Source organism: Taudactylus pleione, unplaced genomic scaffold (assembly GCF_031769625.1).
Source record: "Taudactylus pleione unplaced genomic scaffold, aTauple2 ptg001314l, whole genome shotgun sequence".
Taxonomy (NCBI): domain Eukaryota; kingdom Metazoa; phylum Chordata; class Amphibia; order Anura; family Myobatrachidae; genus Taudactylus; species Taudactylus pleione.
In genome coordinates this window covers 3,218,665-3,241,711 of record NW_028285714.1, presented here as the reverse complement: position 1 = coordinate 3,241,711, position 23,047 = coordinate 3,218,665, and the positions used below count along the sequence as shown (strand labels likewise).

The 23,047-nt window shown below is 39.2% G+C and overlaps 1 protein-coding gene across 2 annotated transcripts in view; it reads right to left on the bottom strand.

The window, feature by feature from the left end:
• Positions 1-598: 598 nt before the first annotated feature.
• Positions 599-23,047, bottom strand: part of PARG (poly(ADP-ribose) glycohydrolase) — a 174,689-nt gene continuing 152,240 nt past the window's right edge. For both annotated transcript variants that reach the window (XM_088463078.1, XM_088463079.1), the window contains 2 exons: positions 1,505-1,633; positions 599-1,417 (listed from right to left, as the gene is read on the bottom strand). In XM_088463078.1, coding sequence (XP_088319204.1) covers positions 1,302-1,417; positions 1,505-1,633 — 245 coding nt within the window. In that variant the 3' untranslated portion in view covers positions 599-1,301. The remainder of the gene's footprint in view (positions 1,418-1,504; positions 1,634-23,047) is intronic.

Genomic DNA, 23,047 nt, shown 5'->3' with positions numbered 1-23,047 from the left:
GAATTTCATATACTTGACTTTCCTGTGCAAGGATTGAAATAAAACATTGTTAGTAGAGGATACAGAAAATCCTGAAGTTAAAAAATGCTAGTAACTCCCAGGTACAGGCACGGTCATGTACAATGAAATATTTCTCTGTCTGGTGTAAAGCAGGCCAGCAATTTTGTGTTGTGTTCATGTTTTTGGTATGCAATGTAATTAACCAATTTTGCAGCCATGAATAGCTATTAGCTGTGGGGTATATACCGCAACTAATTGCAATGGTCCATGTGGAAACAAAGGAGGAAATTCAAACAGATGCTATAGATTGCTCCCCTCAGCACAGCATCGATGGTAGGTCTGCTCACAATTCGTATTAAATCCTGATTGTTTGCATTATATCGGTTTTATATGCAATACAGTTTTACACAATATCTACGATTACAATAAGCACCATTCTTCTTCAGATCTTCACACCAGAATCTATTATTAGAAGTAGGAGCGGTTATGCAGTCTAATTATTTTACTATGTGTACGCAATAAACTGCACAGATAGAATAAAAGTAAAATGGGTGTTTGCAAGACCCCTAACCCCACAAAAATAAAGCACACACTTTTATAACTATACAGAAGTTTTATTACTCATCAAGGCATATTATTGAGAACCGTCACATTCTGCACCCTACATTTTCATAAACTCAGCAGCATGTCGTTTGGCATGCCAAGTGACTGTCATAACTGCTTTAGAGAGGTAAGCCATGTATATTACAGAACACTGCTGTTATATCCATTGGCAAGATTGTACAGGGGGATAGGAAAACTATAAGCACAGCTGCTTTTGCTCCCAATGATGGCCCGCTAGTTATTGGCTAAATATGGTCAGCAATGCTATTGGTCACAGCTTGCTCTGACCTCTCATGTGGTATCTAACCCTGATAATGATCCACTGCTGGATTATACTGTGGCAGCAGCTACTTAACACACATAAATTATGGACATTCAGTGGTTGGTGTGGCACAGTTATGCTTTCGTCCCTGTAAAGAATCTAATAAAATAATTATGAACTCTGAAACTTTAAGAAAAAAAAATCAATGGAAGAAAATATTCCAGAAAAGCATAATACTTCTTAAAAATCAAATGATAGAAACACAGCCCTAAAAGGATTAAATTTTGAAAAGCACAGAAGACTAAAATGCGTTGGTATACACACTGGTTATACTAGTCCATATGTCACACCCAGCCTTCTCAGCAGGTTACTGTGCTGGATTACAGCAAAGTGATATTTTTGCTTAATTGATACAAAAGTGTTTTGCCAGAAGGCTTCAGGATTGCAAACTGTTGTATATAAAGTTAAACAGTTTTATTTCTGGTTTTCCAGAAGATGATGATTTCTTGCATACATCAAAATAATAATTCGACAGCACCTTGTAAATGTCACCTGAAAGCAAAATAAAGAGTTGTGATATATACAAAAATGGTTATTACTGAATACAGAATAGGCATACAATTATCTGAAGGTGCTTACCAACTGATTTGTTCTTCTTAGTAAGGAAGCTGTGCATTTTGTGGACGTCATGCATTAACTCCTTGTCCCCAAAGGTGAAATAGACAACATCTCGTCCAGTTTCTGCAGCTGCCAGAAGCTGTATTAAGGCTGCAAAGTAACAAGGTGACAACACAGTTAGCCTCTAGATTATATTCCCATGAGACAATCAACAGACACAATCTAGTATACATCTGGAAACTGGTGCACAATAAATAAATAAATAAAAAAAAAAGGTTCTTCCGATTAAATGTTTGTAAAGTGCATTAGAAAAATGAAGAAAGCTGTAAAAATGCTACGGATGACAGCACTTTTCTTATTTGCTAATATACCTGTCAATATTTGGAAATGGGTATATTTTAGGTTATGCCAAGGCCCCTGCATTATCTTTCCACCTGTTTGTACCTAAATTTGGATACAGAATTAAAACACTGCCCTGTTTCATCAGGGTAGTGTCTAACAAATATCCCTATAACGACGATAAATCCTAATTTTTAGCCAATTCCTACTTGGTAAAAAAAAAAAAAAATACAATACTGAATGACGGAACAAGATATTGTTTCATCATTCATTAAATTGCTCAGTGTGTACAGGCAATCACCGATGGACCGAGAGGAAGGGAATTTGTCCCGAACATAGTCTGATTGCCATCGTTCTGATGTGTACCCACCACCCTAAAGGTGGAATTAGTTTTGAGTAAGAATAGCCAGCATATTACATGATGTAATCACTATAGCATCATTACTTTAGGCTAATTTTAGTAACTTTTGGTTGTTATAAGGAAAGAAGAAAATAGATTGATTTAAATAACGAGAAGTTGCAGACGGTCAGAGCTCTAAAGGTGGACAAAAGAGATAGGTTAGTGTTCTGTATGGGGCGAGTTATACCTTCTTTTTATTGAAAAAGGGAGGCACAAGTAATTCTGTGAGGGAGAAAAGGAGGGGAAACTATCACCATGGGGAGAGAGCGGAACACGTGGGATATACTTCTAGGAGAGAATGGGACACTTAATAGGGGGAACTAAAAAAAGTTTACCATTTTGACCAAAATCTTCAATGACAGAGAAGTTGTTCAGTTATCCAATGAAGGAAGTTCCAAAGCAGATGGTTTATGAATCTGATGTGGACAAATATTCTTTGTAAAGCGCTGCGGAATATGTGTAAGCTATAATAATAATCTGTGCCTCCACCAGTATATGTACAGTACATTAACATGGTTTTCTACAAGAAACTGACTACTCGTCTATGTTAGTGGACATGTTACATATTAGTCTAATTACATCTGCCTGAGGGTTTGTATTGCCTATCATGCATTTCTTTTATCGTTACGCTCGTTCTGTATAGGTGATGTTATGCTAGAATTTACTGTAGCCATCATGCTACAATTAAATGCTGTGAAAGGGGTCTGAAATTCTGAATGCATTTAATTGCAATTAAATACAGAAAGTTACGTTTTTTTACACAAATTACATAAAGCCTAAATTAAAAAACAAAACAAAAAAAACAAGACAAACCTAGCAAACACTTTTTTATTTCAATATCTGGTTTCATTGAAGCATTTGCAAGAATGTAACATTAAATATTTGTATCAAGGTTGCACTGCAACCACTGTCTATAACCTTATTTGTTTTATCTATACTTCATTAGTTTGAGCCACACACTGCAAGATGTCACTACATTCTAATAATAATCTCTATACAACTTCCCCGGGATGGCTTGTTGAACAGCTTTTACCTGAAGGGCAAATCAATCATCAGTTTCTTTTCTCTGTGTAAGTGAGTGATTTACAACCTTGTGTTCTAAACGTTTTTGGAGAGAAAGGCGGCCATGTTACTCCCTGCATTTCTGTGGGCAGTAGACATTTTTGTATGCCTTTGATAAGTCAAAGAAATACGCACAAATAAGTTTCATTTCGTGTTCTCTATATTCATTTCTGTGGACAAGCAAATGCCCTTTTAGACAGAATCCGATAAGGTCATGCAGATCAATCATTATGCAGAAGAGGGCATTTTGCCATCCGTGATCTCAACTAACATGCTGTCTTAAGTTCTCCCTAAACAAAGAAACCAATTATTTGTTATTATGAACGGAAACCGTTAAATACACCTTTTTCTGTTTTAAATCAGCTATATTTAGAGGGGTATTCAATATGAAAGGTTAACTTCCCTGGCGAAGTTAACATTTCATATTGGAGTTTTTTTCTGCGTAAAGGTATGGTGCGCGCTCCCGCTTATCCCCGTATTCAATATCAAATTAACGAAAACGGGAAACTCCGAAGTTGGATTTGCGTAAAGTTGCGAATTTTTCCTTAAAATAATTGTAAGACCCCCCTAAAGTTGTAAAAACATGGGGGAACACTATGGGTACCCCCGTTTTAGCCATTAATTGAAAGACGGGGCTTTAAATAGCAGGTGTTTTTTTCCCGACATTGAAGAAGTGATGCAGAAGAGCACTTAGGTTATTTTTTTCGTTTTTTTAAGTGGTCCCATCAAATTTGGGGTACATGAAAATGGGTACTAGCATATTTTGGTGTCCCTAAAGTAATTTTTTTAAAATTCTGCATTTGTGCACCTGCCGCTATAATTCTATTCTAGAATACACCTGCCGCATACATGCAGAATAGCCCTGAACCTATTTCCCTATTGTTTTACAATTTTTTCCCAGTTTTTTTTTTTTTTTTTGCACCCCATTTTTTAAATAAATTTTTTGGGGTGTCCCTATTTTTTTTTAAAAACTTTTTTTTGACACAGTTCTTTTTTAAATGTCAATCTCAGGGGTGCAGGCTATTTTTTTTTAAGCCTGCACCCCTAAACCCCAATTCTGCACTTTTTTTCGACACCTATTCAATGGTGAAAAGTTATCACTGTTTTTTTATCAAAGACTTTTCAAAACTGCGATAAGTCTTTGAAATTGAATACGGTGTAAAACTCAAACCAGTGATATCAACGCAAAAAACGATGTTATCGCTCCCATATTGAATACCCCTATTAGTCTTTACCAGCCTCCAAAGTTTTAAAGCTCCTTAAACATCTATCCGATATCATTAAGGGGTCTATTCAGCAACAGTGTCTATGTTTGCCAGAATATTATCGGGCAACATTGTCACAATTTTTTATCAATTATTAAAATGTAAGTAAGCTACTCAGCAATATTTTCTGCAGGGACAGCGGTTGCAGTAACACGGTGTCTCTGCGATGTTACAGAAGGCGTGGTTTTCGGTTTCCAAAAACAATACCTTCTGTTTCTGCTTCTGCGCATGCTCAGTCATGCGCTCGGGAATAGTCTCCAACCCTGCTTTGAGGTGACCGCGGAGGGGACATGTGAACACAGGCTTTATATTAGACTATATACATGTATATTTATGTGCTTTTATATTTAAAATTGAAATATAACCGCACAAATAGAAATGTGTAAAGCCGTATACACGTCAATCAATTTCGGCAGGTGTAACATGCTCTAGTTTAGAGTGACTGACCTGTCGGTGGTCACCGCAAAGCAGGGACAGAGACTGGGCAGAGTTAAACGATGCTGCAGGGATTTATGGGAAAATTTCCCTCTGTCCCTGCAGTTTTTGGGAAATGATATGTATTTTCTTCATAGAACGCCATTCTCAGATGGCATAATATAAAATTAATATTTTTAGAGTAATTTAACGCTTTTTGCTTTGCTGAATAGCAGAAAGCGTTAAAGCACTATATAGAGATCAAAGGCTGATCCCTACAGTATGGTACTCTGCTAGATGGGAATTATTGGAGAAGATAATTGTATTATTCCATTGCTGAATAGTGGATTTACATAAAAAATGCGGAATTTATAGTTTCCGCATTTTTTATGTAAATAAATCATTGCTGCATAGACCCCTAAAGCTTACCAGTTGCCTACCTAACTGCACTATCACCGGCACAGACTGGCTATGCCCTTATTCTCACCCCTCTTGCCTCGCTCTGCAGATTAAATTATAAAGTCTTACAATGATGGTCATCCCGGTCTCACGTGCTCCCATTTTGTCCGATTGTGCGTGCTTGTATTGTACACGTCTTGCATGGCCTTTACAACACTTATTTTTTGTACAACTTACCTATTATCGGTTATGTTCAGTTTTGTGCTGAACTATAATTGCATGTATGCTTCTTAAATGTCGTAATCTACATATTTGAAACAGTCTACTTCTCCACTATGGTACAGAGTATTTTTGTGGCACCATATGAATAATAATAAAAGTTACTGAGCAATTGCTCAGTTTAGCCACAGAAAAAATCTCTGCATATTTCTGCACCAAAATCATATAGTCAGAGATGTCTTATTACATACTCAGTGGTCACTTTATTATGTACACTTTTCTAGAGACCTGAGTAGCACACCAGGACAGCCTGAGATATTTGTGGTGTGACTTCAACACAGTTACAGGTTTTTTGTTTTAGCGACTTTGGTCCATGTTGATGTTACAGCATCATGTCGTTGATGCATATTTGTCAACTGCACATTCACGCTGTGTTTTCCCATTATACCGCATTTCAATGCAGCTTTACTAAACTGATATCTGGTGACTGTAGGGGCTACTGGAGTACACTCAATGTCATGTTCATGGAACCAGCTTCAGAGTATGTCTGCTTTGCAACATAGGGGGGTATTTAATTTGAATGCGAAAAGTCGGAATAGGTAATAAATTATCGCCGATGACGTCATTTTCGCATGTTTCAATTATCCCTGTATTCAATTTCAAAGACTTTTCGCAGGTTTGAAAAGTCTTTGACAAAAATCAGGGATAACTTTTCACCATGTTTTACATGGTGAAAAAAAGTGCCGAATTGGGGTTTAGGGGTGCAGGCTTAAAAAAAAAAAAAAAAAATAGCCTGTATCCCTGGGAATGTCATTTAAAAATAAACTGTCAAAAAACATTTAAAAAAAAATAAATAAAAATAGGGACACCCCCAAAAAATGAATACATTTGGGGTGAAAAAAAAAAAGAGAAAACAGTGTTTAAAAATAGGGAAATAGGTTCAGGGATATTCTGCAAGTATGCGGCAGGTGTTTTCTAGAATAGGCTATTAGCGGCAGGTGCATTTTTGCTCAATTTTTTAAAAATTACTTTAGGGACTTAAAAATATGCTACAGGTTGACTCTCCCATATCCAAAATGCTTGGGACCAGAGGTATTTTGGATAACGGAATATTCCGTATTTTGGAATAATTGTATACCATAATGAAATATCTTGGGAATGGGACCCCAATATACACACAGAATGCATTTTTGTGTTATATACACCTTATACACACAGCCTGCAGGTAATTTTATACAATATATTCAATAATTTTGTGTCTCAAACAAGGTTTCTGTACAGAAATTAAATTCATTTATGTTTCATCTATACCTTATACACACAGCCTGAAGGTAATTTTATACAATATTTTTATTAATTTGTGCCTTAGACAAAGTTTGTGTACATTGAACCATGAAAAATCAAAAGGTTTCATTATCTCAGTCATGCCAAAATAATTCCGTATATGGGAATATTCCGTATTTTGGAATATTTGGATATGGGAGACTCAACCTGTAGTACCCATTTTCATGTACCCCAAATTTGATGGGACCACTTAAAAAAAATGAAAAAAATAACCTAAGTGCTCTTCTGCATCACTTCTTCAATGTCAGGAAAAAACACCTGCCACGGCTATTTAAAAACCTGACTTCCTTCTGCAGGCAAAAACGGGGGTACCCATAGTGATCCCCCATGTCTGGACATCTTTAGGGGGGGTCCTACAATTATTTCCCGAAAGTTCCCTTTTTTTTTTGTAGATCCGAATTCACCGGGTCCCGTTTTCGCCCATTTTAAAATGAATACGGGGATAAAGCGGGCACGCGCCCGACACTTTATCCCCAGAAAAGCTCTGATGTGGAGCGAAAGGTCCAGCATGGACTTTTCACTCCCTAATTGAATACGGGCCATAGCGTTTTATCCTGCTTAGAAGTAGCAATTGTGTCTCTAAAAGGATGCACATGGTCAGCAACAATATTTAGGTAGGTTGTGGTATTTAAACAATGCTTAGCATTTGTAAAGGAGCATAATATGTGTCAAGAAAACATTCCACACAATATTACCCCACCGCCACCAGGCTAAACCTTTGACAGAAGGCAGGATAGAGCAACAGATTCATCTTACTTAGGACAAATTCTGACTCTACCATTTAGCAAAATGTGTGGTCTGACTAGTCACCCTCACTGTGCCAGGTATCGTGCTGCTCTGCTTTCCACAGCTGTCTTTTTTGTCTGTCGCAATGTGATGCAACTATGATGCGCCAGGAGACGGCACTGATTAATTTTATATGTGACACTTGTATATCTGTGTGCGCCCGAGTCAATCTGTATAGGCAGTGCTACGATGGAGCAGCAGCGACCTTTTTCCACGCCACGTTCCATTATGCTTCATTTAAACACTTAGCTGCACACAGATATGCAAGTGTTGCATATCAAATGAATCAGTGCAGACTCCTGGTGAGTCTATGTTCCATCCCACTGTGATTAAAGACACATTTTTGGCCAAAAAAAATAGCAAACAGTGGCACTGGATCCGGTGGCTCGCCTGTGCTGCATGGCGCATTGAGGCTAGGTGTATGAGAACACTTCTGTAGATGGTTTAAAAACTCAGGAGTACCCAATAAAGTGACCACTGAACGTATGTAAGCATGCAAGAACACAGTAAAGATCGATGATATCAGTAAAATCTATGTCCGCCAGTGTACAACAGAAATTACAAAAGCATTTAAGATTTCGTAAAATCCATGTTACAACACAGCTGTGCACATTAGTCCCTTTATCTGTCATTCCTACTGTTTGGGCGTCAAAATTAAAACAATGTTTTTCAGCTATTTGTAACTGTTTATGATGAAGATAAATTGCCTCTCATCATCCCCAAGATTGATATGTAATGATAGCATAAACAGTAGTTGAAAGACACCATTTAACCAAGCTATTAATATAGCCAAGCTCCATCACATTCATTTATAATCCCAATGGTGATGAACTCCATATGAATGGGTGTTAAACGCTTGCATGCAATTTATCTTGATCATGTTAGCTTGTAAATTTGTATATTATATTGAAATGAGACATTCATAATAGATATAGTCTGCTAAGAAAACTTTACATTTACATGCTACATTGTTTTTTTCCAAAATGATAGTTAAAGCTCTTATGGCTTTTCAGGGATGAAATATGATGCTACTATATGGGTAATTAGCTGACCAACTGACAGACACATACAGCAGTACACAGTGTCTTGTGTTCTCTATTCTAAACATTTCCTACCATGTTTACCAACAGGTTTTCAATCAATCATTAGCACGTGTTCTTTATATTGTCAGTATACCAACGCCGGAATCCTGACGCCCGTCAGAATGCCGACGCCACTATCTTGAAGAGATCAAGATGCAGACATCAGCATCCCGAAGGTAATTATGCGGTTTAGCGTTTGGGATAGCCCGGGGATGGGGTTGGGCTAGGCACCACCCCGGGACAGTTAGGTTTAGGGTGCGGGAAGGGGGGTTAGTGTTAGGCAACACCAGGAGGGGGGGAGGTTAGGGTTAGGCAACACTGGGGGAGGGTTAGGGGAGGGGGGGGGGAGACAGGGAGGATTAGTCTACTTACCGGCCCCTGACGGTATTTTGCACATCTGGATGATGCTGTCAGTCTTCTGACCGCTGGCATACTGTCCGACGATTATTCATACAGATTCCATTCCACATACATAATTTACACTATGAAATTTAAATACTTAAACATAACTGAAGTTGAGTCACCAATAACATTATTTTTCCCTCGTTTAGAACCTGTTGTAATGGTCTGTAATTTTCCTTGAAGTAGCAGACACTGTATATTGCCTTCCAGTACTTCCTTGGATAGTAGGCACTTCCGTTACACAGAGGATGTGAATAAAAGGAACAAAAAACACTTATCTCTTGAAGGCCAGAATAACACATTTGCTGATTGGTTTGGTGTCAGTTACTATTTGATATATGATACGATAAGAGTTAATATCTCAACTTCATGCGGTTATTAAGCCAGGACAGAAACTGTGCCCAAAAAGCAGAATTCAGCTGTCACACTGTAAAGAAAAACCAGACATCGATATGCCAACAGAAGAAGCTGAATCCCTGGTTACGCGTTTAACGGAACCTGCAGAAACAGAAGCGCTGAATGAAAGTATTACAAAGCTTGGTTGTACACCAGTGAAATTGCATGGGGTAAAGAGAAGACACCAGGAGGCATACGTTAAAAGAAAGTAAGAGCATGCAAGTAAAGCCAATCCAGAGACTCTTACTCAAATATGGTCTCTTCTAAGCACATCACTAACTCACTCCAGAAAGTAAGCAAATGTTCAGGTTGTAATGATTTACAAATATAGAACAAATAGGTGCGCTAATAAATAAAAGCTGGCTTTGTGTATATACTTGCAGCTTACAATTGAGGGATTCTGTCTATAGTACCTTCAAATAGTAAAATAATATTTGTTTAATAAATGGTTATTTTAACAACAGCTTTTGGGAATTTTTACGTGTTTATACTGGCGCAGGCACATTCTTTTCAATGTGATGATATACAGTCTGATATACGAATTAAAGCAAAAGTGTGAAGAGGCGCTACAACAAGAAGTAATAAAAATATTAACTCTAGCACCAAACCAATCCACAAATGTGTTATTCGGGCCTTCAAGAGATAAGTGTTTTTTTTTTCTTTTATTCACATCCTCTGTGTAACGGAAGTGCCTACTATCCAAGGAAGTACTGGAAGACAATATACAGTGTCTGCTGACACTTTAAGGAAAATTACAGACAATTACAACAGGTTCCAATTAAGGGGAAAATAAGGTTATTGTTGACTCAACTTCAGTTATGTTTAAGTATTTAAATTTCATAGTGTAAATTATGTATGCGTAACAACAGTAACCAAACGTCAACTTCATTATTTTTTTTCTCCACTATGAAGCAGAGTACCATTTTTTTTGTGGTAGTAGTGTATGCCTTTGTTAAGCACCTAAAAAAAAAAAATGGGATATCTAATGTTGATTTAACACTGTATTTTTAATTCTGTTCCAAAATCTTGAATGTTTTGCTTTAACTCGAAACGTAAGGTAGATAAAGTAATTTGGTTTGGACTTTTGGATTTGAGAGGTCCAAATTTTGTGGCGATTCCTTAATAAACATCCGTGATACTTCAAATAAACTGAATAAATAAGCCGTGATTAGCAAATAGTTGAATAACTTTAAAAATCAATATTTTGGAAACGAATGGTCAGACGGTCGTGATATTTGGCAGAAAGTTTTTTTTATATCCTCTCAACTAAAAAATTTTCATAAAAATCTGAGATTGGTGGTGGACACACCTGGTTGAACGGACGTGGAATGACCCTACAGTAAAAATCAGTCAGAAGGCAGTGAAAGCGCTGCCTCCCGCTGACAATAGAAGTATTTCTGAAGCGGGGGGTGGGGCAATGCAACGTGTTGTAAAAGCCCATTGAAAATATAGGTGGAAGCGGCACCTACAGAAGTGCCTCATTGACAGGGACGTGCTTTCACATGAAAGCACGCACCTGTCAGTCAGGCAGATTTGATTGGACAAGCGGATCCAGTGATGGAACCGCTGTCATCACTGGGTGGGTATGTGGTGGGTTACCGGCAGAGGTCCAGGTGGAAGCAGTGGCTGGACCCTGTGGGGTTGCACGCGTTAGCAGCAGCGGGACCCGGTGGAGGATCCAGTCCCTGCCAGCTATTCTGCAGAATTAGTCAGCGAAGTCAATTTAAAAAATGGCGCTTCCGCAACCTTTTTGAAATTCAAGATGGCGAGGCTGCGGCTGGTAGGAGCATGCAAGAACTCCCAAAGACAGAAGACTTCAGAAGCCCTGGGGAGGCGGCGGCCATGCAGAATATCTTAAAGGCTACCGCCCCCCCAGGTGAAGACACCGGAAGCACTGGCCAGGCAGCGGCTATGCAGAAGAGCTGAAAGGCTGCCTCCCTCCCCCAGGTGAAGATGCCGTATAATTCCGTATAATAAACCATGATACTCTGTGCCAGCATAGTAGTAGATGTAAACAAAATCCAATTTGTTGATTGGCAATAATGGGAACAAGTATCCTAATAAAAGCAGGAATACTTGCAGCTCCACATCCATTATTTGTATTATTATGTGTAAATGTGAATTATTTGATAGACGGGAGATTAGGGCCATATTCAATTAGAGGCGAAAAGCCTTTTTAGCCTGGTTTTTTCTTGAGAAAATTTTGCCTAAACAAATTTCGCAAAATTAAATTCCAGGACAATTTCGCCTAAGCGGAAACTCTATGCATTGAATTCTCCAAAAAAACATTCTGCAATCAATAGCAGGTGAAAAGAAGTGCTAAATATTTATTTTGGGTTGCAAACGTGGGGAAACTACTCAGAACCCTTGGGACAGCCCCCCTAAAGACAAATCTGCAAAAACAAAAACCTAAACACCCCAAAAAAGACGTAATTTTTGGGGTAAAAATGCAAAAAGTGGGGGATAAGCATAAAAACTAGCGAAATAGGCTTTTGGGATTGCAGCAGGTGGATTTTCAAGTTTTTTTTAAAAGTTCACTTTAGAGACCTAAAAATATGCTAGCACCCATTTTCAAGTACCCCAAATTTGACTGGACTACTTATTTTCACCAAAAAATACAGCTTAACGCTATTCTTCACCACTTTTACAAAGACACTAATAGCAAGCAATTTACACTACTTAACTACCCAAAATAGTTTTATTAGGAATATTAGTACACATCTATATTGATTTCCTATGTTAGTGCATCTTTTTCTGGGGTACAGACTGATTTCCCCAATTCTTTCAGTACTTTTCGCCTGTTCCGTATTCGCCTAATTCCGTTTGCGCCTGTTTTGCAATAGAATTCGGCAAAAAGCGGGGACGTGCATGGAATGATTTAGCCTCTGAAACAGGCGAAAAGTCGGACAGGCGAAAATGTTCCGACTTTTCGTATCTAATTGAATACCTCTCTAAGAGACAGCTCAAAATCAGGTTGCAGTAGCACGTGAGGAACACCATAAAAATCTGTCCACTTTTAAATGCCATAGATAAGTTGTACAGCCCCATCACAGGGGAGGAAACACAACTAGCATTGTCCTGACACAAGATGTACTGGATAAATAAATATAACATCAGTCCAATATGGTTATTTCTAGGCCAATAAACAAATTACATTACTAGCATGATTTTAATAGACTAAGGAATAATCTGTTGGTATGTACATGGATAATGTGTGTATTGATTATTGGGCTTTATGCATACTTAATTCACAAGAGACATTTGTTGATCATTAGTTTTTAAAGAGACTACGGGGGCAATTCAATTATTTGAAGTACAGTGAGCACATCATCGTATAATTAAGGGTGAGCAACACTGTTAATGACTGCGTGCTAAAGTGACAGATTGAGGGCTCAATGTTCCAGCATTACCAGCATTCCCCACACCGTTCTGACAGCACAACGTCAGCAGTGCAGATAATTGAATCACAAGTGTTTTAAAAGGTCTTTTTCCAGTATGTCACCTTTTTTCCCTATTTTCATACGCAACCAAGATGAGTAAAGTTAAACTACTAATACCATCACACAAATATTAGAACCAGAATTTGACGGCAGATAAGAATCTCTTGGCCTATCTAGTTTGCCCTATTTTTTTTTTTTTTTATTGTTTCACAATTCATCAATATATCACATTAATCGTGAACACACAGATATTTTAGTGATCAGCTGCACTCGTTATACATAAAAATAAAACATTACATTCTGAATAATGTGAATTGAAATGCCAATATGATGGCATTGATTTAACAGTTACTACTACTGCCCTAAAAACTTCAGGATCATATTTTCTATGCTTACACCACTGAAAATACGAGTGCCAAACTCTAATAAATGCGGGCAGAGGAAGGTTTCCGTGTTCTAAGTCTGAATTACAGAAATGGTAGAACCTTTGGCTCTTAAGATTGAAGATTCAAGAGCCACACCGTCAAAGACAGACGAGGAAGGTCCGGATGTAGGCAGGGACCCTGTGTTAACAGGTCCGGCCTTAGAGGAAGAGGCCATGGAGTGTCTATGGAGAGACTCTGCAGGTCGGTGAACCAACCAATGGCATCTGGGCCAAGCAGGGGCTATCAGTATTACTGTTCCGCACTCCTGCTTAAATTTCCATGGATAGAAATCAACTATTGATCCCCAAGAGCGACACTCAGGGTAATAAGAAATTCCGGTGGGTTAATAACTTTAACCCTTTATCAACCCAAATTAATAAAATTTCCAAAAAATGATGGCCCATCATTCAAACTGATGAGTCATTGGGTTTAACAGAAATGTCTATTATGCCTTGTTATATCAGGGGCAAAAATCTGAGGGATTCCCTAGTTAAAACTGATGTTACTGGTATGGGGGTTTCTGCACCTAAACATTTTTTGTCCATCAAGCGTTGGGGCTGTTTTAGGTGTTCATGTGTTACTTGCCGTCATCTTATTATTGGTGACACTTTTTCTCATCCCCACTCTGGTAAGGAATTCCACATCAGACAACATCTTTGTGGTTTACCAAATTATATGTCCTTGCGGATTGTCATATATTTGAAAGACACAAAGGAAATTTAAGGGACGGATGGGTGTACACCGTTCGGCCATTCAGGCTGCTATTACCAATGGCACAAGTGAACAGTAGGTTGCACGACACTATGCCAATGCAGGACATAATTTGGCCAGCCTTAAGTATCGCATGATCGATCACATTCCTCTTTCTAATAGAGGTGGTGATCGGAATTTGGCATTATTAAAGTGTGAATCCCGGTGGATCCACAGGTTGGATGTTATTAGTCCACGGGGGCTTAATGAATGTCTGCCTCTCATGTTTTTTGTAGAGTGTATTGTTCAGTACCTATTATCTCTATGATGTGTTATGTTATGTAGTCATGCCTGTCCAGTTAGATAAGTACAGGTTGAGTCTCCCATATCCAAATATTTCGAAATACGGAATATTCCGAAATACAGAATATTTTTGGCTTGACTGAGAAAATTAAACCTTTGATTTTTGATGGTTCAATGTACACAAACTTTGTCTAAGGCACAAATTATTACAAATATTGTATAAAATTACCTTCAGGTTGTGTGTATAGGATGTATATGAAACATACCTGAATTTTATGAATGTACACAACCTTTGTTTGAGCCACAAAATTATTGAAAATATTGTATAAAATTACCTGCAGGCTGTGTGTATAAGGTGTATATAACACATAAATGCATTCTGTGTGTATATTGGGGTCCCATTCCCAATATATTTCATTATGATATGCAAATATTCCAAAATACGGAATATTCCGTTATCCAAAATGCCCCTGGTCCCAAGCATTTTGGATATTGGAGACTCAACCTGTACAGCGATTTATATTAATGTGCACAGCGCTTTTTAGTGATTTATATTGCAAACATTGAGATCTTGATTGCATTGTTGATTCTGTTTCCATAGTAACCATATGCCTGGTGATGGGTTTCACATGCGTCACGCGCTATGCGCGATGACGTCATTAGCCGGCGTCTGCTGATCGGGTGTTGGGTCCCGTTTTTGGCTGCACGGCGTTCACTTGGGTGATGTATTTATAAAGGTAAGATGTTTGTATATGTATCTTTATGTTCTGAAGACTGATAAACCGAAACGTTACATCCTGATTGCCCGATTTGTATGGTATCATTTCTAGCAAGAGTGCCGCACCTTTGACTCTATATTTAATAATTATGTGATGGCACCTTGCGAAGTTGAATCATTTTGAATGGAGTACCGGACTTTCCATTTGTGTGTGTATAATATATATATATATATATATATATATATATATATATATATGAGAATCTCAAAATATTAGAAAAAAGGGAATATCATAAAGCATCAGAAAATGTGGGGATTTCAAGATGATGATGAATCAAGTTTTGAAAATGGCACAATATCCCCTGCCAAAGAGGATATCTTTGCAGACTTATTAGGGGGAACCATTACATGAAAATACACCTGGCACAAGCATATCTGCAGAAGGAGGTGGAGGAAGAGTCTACAAAATACCTCATCATAAATACAAGGAAATCCAGGTACACAGTGGTATGTATTACATCATTTCTGCCAGTGACAATGTTAAGTACGTTGACAATGTAACAAAGGTCTTCATCGACTACAAAATTACAGAAAATAAAGACAACTTTTTAAAGATGATATATCGTACAGTGAACATGTGATTGGCGAGGGGCTACACAAATCAGGGGACAAAATAGATGTTGTGCTACAAGCACCTCGCATACAGTCAGTAACAAAGCTCAGACCATACTCAGGCTTAGTCAGCTACTACCCATAAATTCTTGCCAAACATCTCCACTGTCCTGAACCCACTGAATATACTGTGAATGTATGCAGGAAATGGTCAAAAAGTTGTTGTGAAAAAGAATTCTTGGAAACTAAGAAATACTGTATAGAACATCTGACAAAGTCAACTCATTTTAGCTTTCAGTTACCCATCAGGTTATGGGCAGACTTGTCACGCCTCTTGAAAAAGGTCAACTGCATATGCATTGTGGTCTTTCACATCTGCAGAGAAAACTTATAGACAGATTTTGTGTGAGGCTCTAAGTTTTGGGTGGGGAGTTTAAAAATTCACCTCAACCCTGGAAAGAGAATATGAGCCATGAAGGCCGCTCGCCTGCAACGATGGACTTTGTTCTTGAGTGCTCACCAGTATGATCTCAAATTCAGGGGAACTAAAGTACACAACAATGCTGATGATCACGTTCTCCGTTACCACAGTCTGAGAAAGACAATAGGATAGACCCCTTGAATGTTTATTGCAAACTGCCAATTAATCAACTGCCAGTCACGAATAAGCTACTTGTCAGAGAAGGAAACATCAGTTTTAATCCAAAGTTTTTGACTTGCCCCTCAAGCGCTTGCCCAAGTTTTAGACTAATCAAGGCCATGAGTAGAGACCAAAAAAAAACAAAAACAAAAAAAAACAGTGTCGCTTCTGCACAAGATTGATAACTTTCTTTATATCTACCACAATGCGGTACATGGGCAATCACTCACCATGTTGTTTCTACAGAGGAACTTTGCGAGGCGCTTCTGCACAAGATTGATAACTTTCTTTATATCTACCACAATGCGGTACATGGGCAATCACTCACCATGTTGTTTCTACAGAGGAACTTTGCGAGGCAAAAGGGAACAGGATTAACTGTTCCATCAAGTCTATATATGACCCACTCAAGACATTGCTGAAGGGCAAAAACATGCTTGCTTGTAATTTTAAAGCAGGCAAGATGATCTCCAAAACTGAACACTTGATTGGGCAAAATCTCGAACTAATTCTGGACCATGTGGACTCTTGGGAAGAAGTGGAAACATCAATAGGAGGTTCAATGTTCTGAACCGAACATGGAGCCCCTGGAACCTTTCCCCGAAGACACAGAGTTTCTGCAACGTTACCCAGAAAAAATATGGAAGTCTCCACTAAGGCTGGACTTCTAATTAGTTAGCAATGAGGATTTGTAAATTTATGTTGACTACTTATCCATGATGGGAGGATATATCTATAAGACTGTCTGGCAGAAGTATACACCAGACCTTCTTACTTGTTATTGTTACTTACTGGTTCTTGTTATGTAACCGGTTTAGTGTTCACTCGGCAGGGGCGTGGTCAATGGAAAGGGGGAATGGCTTTTCATCACTGTAGGGGACATGCCCAGCAATCACAAAGATGCTGGGCTGCCCCCAAAATCTCCCCACAGATGCGGTGTGCATGCACCAGAGATTGTTTCACCTGAACTTTTCCTCCCTGCGGGTGGGGCAGTCTGTTTCAGGGGGGGCCGCCATAAGGGCAGGGCGCATTTTAGAGCTTTCAAATTGGGCAGGGCGTGGCGTCCTGCTAAAACAGTCTAGCAGGAACACTAACTGTTCTATTCAGTTATGTTGTTGTTTCTCCAGTAATGATTAACACACTGTGTGGCATCTGAGTGTGGTGTCATATAAACAATCATTCTCTCACAGATGTAATATTGATTGAAAATATACTGTCCACTATAATTAAATGCATCAGAGGTAGGCGACCACTCTGCGTCATCTATAGTGGCTGGACTGTGTATAGTGGGCAATTCACTTATCCACGATGCTGGTGATGTGCAATGCCATGTATGAGTGCTCGTTGTAACAGCACATACCAATATTGATAATTTTACTTAATACCCTGAGTGGAATGAGCGACGTTGCTCTCTTGTAATTATCCACTTAGCAGATAAATGAACTACCCCCCTTAGAAACTCAGGATCTACAATGAACAGAGTGGAGTGGAACCCTAGTCTTGTCTATCTGCACCTGGTTCTGGAGATTCAAATTAAGATTAAATTTCCTTTGAATTTAGCAGATTTTTTCTTTTTTTTTTCTTTTATGAATAACTTTCTGGAGGGAGTACAGCCATAGTTGGCTTGTGGTCTTCGTTAGATCAATACTAGGATTGAAGATACCTATTTACAAATAGAGGCAATGAGATAATCTGTATATTGCACTGGTGGTATAATTAGATTAAATACTTTTTTTTTCTCATTAATGAAATACATATGAAATTGACCTATCATTATGTAAGATATACTTCACTATGAGCTCCCTAATATCTATGTGCAAATCTATATATTCTTTAAATCAGTCAATAATTTTCTGCTTCCCTTTGGTATTTTATGGGTCTTCATACTTCATACATCTCTGTCCTGATGACGGGGTCCAGCGTGGCCTGGAAACGTTGACACATTTGAGTGAGGATTATGATGCATTATTGATCACTACTTTCTATATATAAATTATTGACTGATTTAAAGAAATTCCTGTAGTGCCGTGCTCCTTGCTGGACTTCGCTGCAGTGGGGTGTATATATATCGATTTAGCAGTGGCACACAGGTGGGTGCACATAGAAGGTTACGCAAGTGCCGGATTCTTGAAAATATATATATCTACAGTGCGTCCGGAAAGTATTCACAACCCTTCACTTTTTCCAAATTTTTTTATGTTACAGCCGTAGATATTCCAAAATATCCCAGAATGACTAAGGCCCGTATTCAATTTCAGGCGAAAAGTCCAGATCCACGATACTTTTTCGCCGATGACGTCATTTTCGCCTGTTTTGCTTTTACCCCGTATTTAATTTGAAAGACTTTTCGCCTAGGCGGAAAGTAAATGCAATGGTACTAAGCGAAACAGACAGTACCCCGAAGGTAAACTGTCAAAACATTTTTAAAAAAACACTTAAGGACACCCCAAAAAATTACTTTGAGAAAGGGGGGTGAAAAAAAAAAAGTTGGGGTACAAAGTTAAAAACTAGTGAACTTCACTCTGGGTGGGTCCCCAAGTATGCCCCAAGTGATTTTTGGATTGCAGGTGCTTGCGGCAGGTGGATTTTTCACAATTTTTTTCAACTTTACTTTAGCAACGTTAAAATATGCTGAGCCCCATTTTCAAGTACCTCAAATTTGCTGGGATAAGTTATTTTCTGGAAAAAATACTCCTGACTACTATTCTGCATCAGGTTTAGAAAGGCGCTATTTAGCAGCTATTGAGCCCGTTTAAAAACACCAAATACCTTCAGCAAGCCAAATCGGGGGGTACCAAAGTGAACCCCCATGTCAGAGCATCTTTGCAGGGGGGGGGGGGGGTGTAAGGCTGATTTCCCCAATTCTGACAGGACTTTTCGCCTGTTCAAGTTTCGCCAGGTCCAATTTTCGCGTACTTTCAAATTGAATACGGAGTAAAGTGGGCACGCGCTCAATACTTTTCTGCCTGTACAAGTGAAAGTGTTTTTGAGATTTTTGCTAATTTTATAAAAAAAAAAAAAAAAAAAAAACTAAGAAATCACATGTACATAAGAATTCACAACCTTTGCTCAATACTTTGTTGATGCACCATTGGCAGCAATTACAGCCTCAGGTCTTTTTGAATAGGATGCCACAAGCTTGGCACACCTATCTTTGGGCAGTTTCGACAATTTCTCTTTGCAACACCTCTCAAGCTCCATCAGGTTGGATGGGAAGCGTCGGTGCACAGCCATTTTCAGATCTCTCCAGAGATGTTCAATTGGATTCAAGTCTGGGCTCTGGCTGGGCCACTCAAGAACATTCACAGAGTTGTCCTGAAGCCACTCCTTTGATATGTTGGCTGTGTGGTTAGGGTCGTCGTCCTGCTGAAAGATGAACAGTCGCCCCAGTCTGAGGTCAAGAGCACTCTGGAGCAGGTTTTCATCCAGGATGTCTCTGTACATTGCTGCATTCATCTTTCCCTCTATCCTGACTAGTCTCCAAGTTCCTGCCGCTGAAAAAACATCCCCACAGCATAATGCTGCCACTACCATGCTTCACTGTAGGGATAGTATTGGCCTGGTGATGAGTGGTGCCTGGTTTGCTCCAAACATAACGCCTGGCATTCACACCAAAAAGTTCAATCTTTGTTTCATCAGAGGAGTGGTTTCCGTCTGGCCACTTTACCATACAGGCCTGATTGGTGGATTGCTGCAGAGATGGTTGTCTTTCTGGAAGGTTCTCCTCTCTCCACAGAGGAATGCTGTAGCTCTGACAGAGTGACCATCGGGTTCTTGGTCACCTCCCCGACTAGGGCCCTTCACCTCCAATCACTCAGTTTAGACTGCCGGCCAACTCTAGGAAGAGTCCTGGTGGTTCCGAACTTCTTCTATTTACGGATGATGAAGGCCACTGTGCTCTTTGGGACCTTTAAAGCAGCAGATATGTTTCTGTACCCTTCCCCAGATTTGTGCCTCGAGACAATCCTGTCTCGGAGGTCTACAGACAATTCCTTGGACTTCATGCTTGGTTTGTGCTCTGACATGCACTGTCAAGTGTGGGACCTTATATAGACAGGTGTATGCCTTTCAAAATCATGTCCAATCAACTGAATTTACCACAGGTGGAGTCCAATTAAGCTGTAGGAACATCTCAAGGATGATCAGTGGAAACAGGATGCACCTGAGCTCAATTTTGAACTTCATGGCAAAGGCTGTGAAGCTCAAAACTGATACTAAAAATCTCAAAAAAAAACTTTTTACATGTTGTCATTATGGGGTATTGTGTGTAGAATTTTGAGGATAAAAATTAATTTATTCCATTTTGGAATAAGGCTGTAACATGACAATGTGGAAATATGAAGCGTTGTGAATAATTTCCGGATGCACTGTATATATATTTGTATATTGCTGTGAAGCTTATTTTGGCACTTTTTGAGTTGGTCACATTCCAACATCAATATCAGTATTTATGCAGTATCCACACAAATTATATTTTTTCCCCAAAAGACTTTGAATCTCCAAAAAATAGTATTGGTAAGCTTATTTCATTGAAATTACAAGGAATTGAACTAAAAGCAAATGTGTGAATTTTTTTTTTGTTATAGACACCATTTAGCACTTATCCACCATGCCAAAAGAGCAAAAAACTGAATTTTACACTTAATGATGAAAGCTGCACCTAGACAACCTATAGCATCAATTGAGGGGACCCCTCTGTGAGATGGGGTGGTGTTACAGGGGGTGATCGCCCTGATCGCTCCGCCCCTGGATCTATCCCTTGTGCCCGTGTGTAGAGGCTATGGACACAAGTGGGCCACACAGTGCCAGTGTACTTGGGGTGGGGAAGCACTGTATGGAGTGTACATGGAGTGAGAAGAGAGGTGTCAGTGTACACAGCATGGGGGCACAGATGGGCTGCACAATGTCTTTGTACACAAGGTGGGGGTACAGGTGGGATTGCTGAAAGTCAAACTCTGGAGCACACAAAGCAGCCTGATGACAGCCAGTGCCGAGGGTGGGAGAGGGGAGTACTGTGGTCTGCAAACTCAACTCTGTCCTGCAGAGATTTAACTACTTCTCAGAGAGGAGGGGGGGGGGGATACCACGGCAGGACTCAGCCACCCTCTCTGTCTCTGAGTCTCTGTGTAAATGGCCGCACGCTGCAGCTGCTATGGCTCAAGCAGCGTGAGGCCAGTCTAATAATTTGCTGGCCCACCTAATTTGGGATCGGACTGGACCACCAGGGTGCAGTACCCCTGTAATAGCGCTGCGGCATACAGTTTGGGAATCACTGGCATAGGGTGTTATTATGATATGGTAATCCCAACAATTAATAACTAAAGGCCACATCATTTAAAAGAAATGTGCCTCTTTCAAACAAGGGTATCACATAGACTGTGGGTGCCAGGATAGGGAGAGAGAGAGTATTCTTAAAGTTTTTTTACCCTATTTCCTGGCTTTTAAAAAGTTCTGCAATGTGTATCCTGAAAGGGAAGAGACTTATGCTGCCCATCCACAAGAAGACAGGCAAAAGACTGCACGATTATAGACATTGTAAATCGTGCAGTCATATGTCTGTCTGTTTATTATGTGATGATCCTACACTGAACGACTGTGTAGGCACATCAATCATCTGTTAACATGCTGTCATCAGGTTGACCAGCTTGTCTGCACGATGATAGATGGTCTTAAATGACCAGCGGGCACGCGCATCGCTGGTCGTTTTAGACATTTTAGTGAACGATCTTGAAATGATTAATGAACGATAACATCTTTATCATTCAATTTAATCGTCTAGTGGATGGGCACCTTAAATTAAGTCATCTGGGGTCCAAGGTGATAATGTCATCAAGCCCTACCCCATCTAGATGCAAGTGACCTCAACTATAAAAGGAGGGAGTTATAGGGATGTCTCCCCACATTTGAACGTCAGCAGTGCTTAGGAACAGTAACTTTCTACCCTGATCAGGTATTGATGATCACAAATCATTGTCAATTTGACAAAATGAACAGATTAATGCCACATATTCTGTGGTCACAGCATTAAAGATAAGCTTCCCCATTAAGACAAAGTGCAAACAATGAGTTTCATGTATTTCACCTGCATTTTTGGTATTTTTACATTTTAAACAGCAAAGTTACTGAAGGATTTTTTTTCCCTTTAAACAAACAGAATCAAATAATTACAAAACAAAAATAACCGCTTGTGTTGGTGGCCAGAAATCAGCGTTTCCAAGAATTGTAACAACTTGTTTGTCATAAATATTCCTACTTTAAGATATGAACGATTTACTAGTATGATGGACGAAACTACAGTACCACCAAGTGGAACCGGAGAATGTGCCAGGCTAATACTACTGTATCACTAGATTTCAAACTCAATCTCACATGCTGGACTGTTTACGCTTTCAAGGAAGCAGATAGATCCTTTATTCTTTTTAGAATACAAATTAATAGAAAATGTACAGCACAGGTGTATATCAGTTGCAGGGCAAATAATTATATTGCAAACAAAAAGTATGATGATGTTGGGCTGTCACTAATTCATATTTGTACTTACCAATGACAAGATCATTACCATATTGATGCCTATAATCCAGAATGCTTTATCACCAAAGATCTAGAAATAGAATCATGTATACCCCCC